The sequence below is a fragment of the Alligator sinensis genome, unplaced genomic scaffold (assembly GCF_000455745.1).
Source record: "Alligator sinensis unplaced genomic scaffold, ASM45574v1 scaffold1408_1, whole genome shotgun sequence".
NCBI lineage: Eukaryota > Metazoa > Chordata > Crocodylia > Alligatoridae > Alligator > Alligator sinensis.
Window position 1 is genome coordinate 735,646 of NW_005842519.1, and position 3,919 is coordinate 739,564.

General features: G+C 54.4%; 1 protein-coding gene across 1 annotated transcript in view; it reads right to left on the bottom strand.

Moving 5' to 3' along the window:
• Positions 1-3,919, bottom strand: part of ATP6V1B1 (ATPase H+ transporting V1 subunit B1) — a 56,555-nt gene extending 52,636 nt beyond the window's left edge. The window contains exon 1 of the mRNA XM_006031636.2: positions 3,630-3,919. Coding sequence (XP_006031698.1) covers positions 3,630-3,750 — 121 coding nt within the window. The 5' untranslated portion in view covers positions 3,751-3,919. The remainder of the gene's footprint in view (positions 1-3,629) is intronic.

Consider the following 3,919-nt stretch of genomic DNA (forward strand, 5'->3'; position numbering starts at 1 on the left):
GGGTGGGGGGGGGGGGGAAATAAAAGGAGGAAAAAACCTGCTCCAAATCCTTTTTCAAGCAACACAAAAATCCATCTCTTGCAACGCTTTTTTACAAAAATAAATGAATAAATAAATAAATGTGCAAAAATCTAGTTGGTCTAATAAAAGATATCACCTCTGCCATGAGTTCTGATTCCTCTCTCTCTCTCATGCATTTAAAAACCTTTTTTGCTATAAAACAATTACAAAATAAAAATAAAAAAGGGAAGATAAGGTTTTTCTCCCAACTGCTCTTAACAAACCAGGAGATTTTTTTTTAAAAGCTCCAAAAGAAGCGGTTTTGAGCCGCTCGTCCCTTAACCCCTTCCGTCCTTCAGCAGAGCCCGAAAGGAGGCAGCGCCAGCCCTTGTCTTGCTGCCCCAAGCTGGCTCCGACTCAGACCTGGCAAAGCCCCTGGCTCTGCCCAGACAAAGCCATCCCCATCTCCCCGTCTCTGCCCGCCTGCAAGAAAATCCCTGCCTTGCCGGACCGCTCCCCACCCTGCCTGTGTTGACAGCAAACAAGGGGCTGCTCGGAGGCGGTTTTGCTCCAGGTGAAAGGCGGCCGTGGGCAGCGCCTCGCTGGTCTCACCCGGTGCTGAGCAAGACCAGGGCACCTGGGGTGGGAGCAGCCCGGGGGCACAGCTCAGCGGGTTGCAAAGCCCCCTGAGCTCCCAGCAAGGCACAGAACAGCTGTGGCCACAGCTGTATCCTTCCCCGGTGCACCTAAATCCCAAAGCACTTTGCAAGCAGCCGGCTCTGTACAGCCAGGGCTAATGGTTATTGATCCTCACTTTACAGAAGCACAGAGCAACACTACAGCGATGAGCACAGGATAGATAGATTCCTATTAACTAGGGGCTCCGAGACTGCGCTAGGCGCTGTACAAACCCAAAGAGTTGCAGCAGGCCCCGTATATCTGGGCTATACTGGTGCCACTGCTGGGACAGCAGAGCTGATCAAGGACAGCCCGTTGCCCATCCCCTCTGCACCCATCCGCAGCAGCTGCAGTGGGCACCAGCCCCTGCCCCTGGCCTGTGCCTTGCAGCCTCCGGGGCTGTCTCTGCAGATCCCTGGATCAATACATGGCCCATTGGCTCTTATCAGCATGCCGCTTTTACAGGGGGAGTTCAGCCAGCCTTGCCCATTTTTAGGGGCCCAAGCCAGGCTGCAGAAGCCTATTTCTGAGAGACCGTAGAGCAAACCTTTGCAGATCCAACAACCAGCTTGGTCAGCAAAGGGCAGCAAGCCAGCAACATGCCTAATTAAACCAGTAACGAGATACCGTTAAACAGAACCCAAAGCCTGAAAAAAGACACTAGAAGGGAAGAGCATACAATAAATAATCCAGATATCCTATACCCTAGCTTTAGCTCATGGTAATCCATGTAACCAAATGTATTAGAGGCTGGTTTGCTACAATAGATTTTTGTGAAGTTTCTAGATAATATTAATAATGACAATATTAATAATGACAATATTAAACGGCACATCCTTGTTTGCAGAAGGCCATACATTTTGGGGAAGAGAAAACAGGATGAGAGAAAAAAGTGTTTCATAATGGCAAAGGAAGGAGCTCCGTCCCTCCAGAAACACAGTTTTCACAGAAACATGACTCCTAATTAATTCATGCTTTCCATGTCCACAGTTCAGTCCAGGTCCAAAAGTTTCAGCAAAAAACAAGCCGATCAGAGGTCATTTATTAGATGATTAGCACTTGGCATCTATACACGTGGGGTGGAGGCTGGGGGGAAATCTGGAGAGCTCAGCACATTCAAGAAGACCGCTGCGTGCCACCCTTTTCCTACCCCCATGGTGTGCCGTGTTGGGTGGCCAGGTAGATTTGGGGATAAATGTTTGGTCTTGTGTTTTGCAGGGCAAGCAAATAATCCTAACCCCAACCCTGTGGACCTGGCTCTGCCTCCTCTCTCAGTCGCCAACCTGCAAGGTGACCCTCAACAGGGATGCCACAGTCGGGCCAGGGGTCGACCCGTGCAACCAGAGGCTTCGGGCATCTTGGGTTAACCAGACAGCCTTGACTGGAGGGACCAGGTCTCCGTGGTGTGTCCAGCACAGGGGCAGGTAGTGTTACCCCGCTGCCTGTTACAGGAGGCACGTCCCTGGCCCGAGCCCCGTGCCCCCCGTGTGATGCTCCAGGCAGCCCCAGCCGTCTCTGCTGACGGGCTGAATTTCAAGGGTTGCCTGACCCCCAGTCATTCAGCAGTTACAGCCGCAGAGCCACCTCCTAGCAAACCCCAGGCCTCTGCTTGAGACTCTGCATGAGCAGTATAGGGCTTATGACACACACCACAGCAGCCCCAGTTGCATGCAGGAGAGGTCCTGAGTGGTGCTTTTCCCATTGCTTTCTGCAAGACGCTCTCTGCTTAGGGTGACACCCTGAGCCAGGAGCTGCGGGAAGGCGGCGGGGTCTTGTCTCTCCAGTATTTATTACTCGGAGCAGCTGGGAGCCCGGGGCTGACGTCAGGGAGGCCGGGGCTGTCCTGCAGCCGTTCTCCTTGGGCAAGGTGAACATGGGAGCGTGCACGAGGCGGGAGAGTGGCTGCAAACGTGGGCGGAACAGACACGTACGGGCTGTCGCACCCCCACACACGCCGTGGGCGTGCAACATGTACAGAGGTCACACACACCGAGGAAACCCAAACGCCTGTGCTTTATACTGACCCTGTATGCACACGCTCCGGGATACACAACCATTGCTACACCCAATCTGTCACTCGCACACTCAGAAGGAGCCTGAAAAGTTCTCAGCTGCAGCAAAAGGATTTAAAACCCCGTGTTGACGAGAGATGGGAACGGGGCCTGTTTTTATGAGAAATCAGGAAAAATATTTGCTGGTCCCCGTCGCTCAAAAACAAAGCTGACTTGGGAAGAGAAGGGGGGCTTAGCTCATCAGCAGCTACTAATGGATGCCAAATCCCCCACCTGGGACTTCTGCTATTTGCGTGTAGTCATTGGGGGGAAAAAAGCAGAGTCTGGGAAATCTCTGGGTGCCAAACGTTCCTGATGAGAACAGAAATTGCCGTGGGGAAATGTCAGAGAATGGAGCTGCCTCCCCCCACGGCCTGCCTCTCCTCTCTCTCTCACACATCATTAACACACACAAGCACCGACTTAGACATGCAAACACGCGTGCACCCGCATTTATCCCCTTGCATGGAGGCACAAACACACACTTCCAGCATCTCTGGGGAGAAAAGAAGCGTGGGGAATTGGAAGCACATTAACAACATAATGCAACTGCAAGAGCCAGGGTGCTCCAGGCTGCTTTGCTCCCTGTTTAATCTGGGGGGGCCTGATTCTGCTCCTGTTCACACTGGAGTCACCCCTTGGCTTTGGGGGATTCGTCTCAGAGCCCCGGAGATAAACAAAACGCAGCCGGATACCCTTCCCCTGGAGGGAAACTCTGAAGCAGCCACCCACCAGCTCCCAATTACGACCACCAGCACCGGACTCAAACTGACCCGACAGACAGGGAAACTGAAGCACGGAGCTGGAAAGGGTGCAGTGAGCCAGCAAAGCAGGGAAAGGAGCCCAGGGGACACCCCACGTGGCCAGTCTGAGCCCCTCATCCCAGTCCACCCCACTTACTCAGCCTGGGGCTGGTGGTGTAGTTCCTGGTGACTGCACAGATGTGCTCACGGACCCCAGCCGTGGTGCCCAGGGGCGGGGGCGGGGGTGGGGGAGGCCGCAGCTGCACCTTGGTCGCCATCCCGGGGCCGAGTGGGTTGGAGGGAGCCGGGCTCAGGGCTTTTATAGACGCAGCCGAGCTCCTCCATCCTCCCTGCACCTGGTCCAGCTGGTCCGGGCTGCCCCTGCCCCTGTCCGGCCGGAGCTGCCCAGAGCACTGCAGCCTGCACCTGGGACGGTGCCCAGGACTG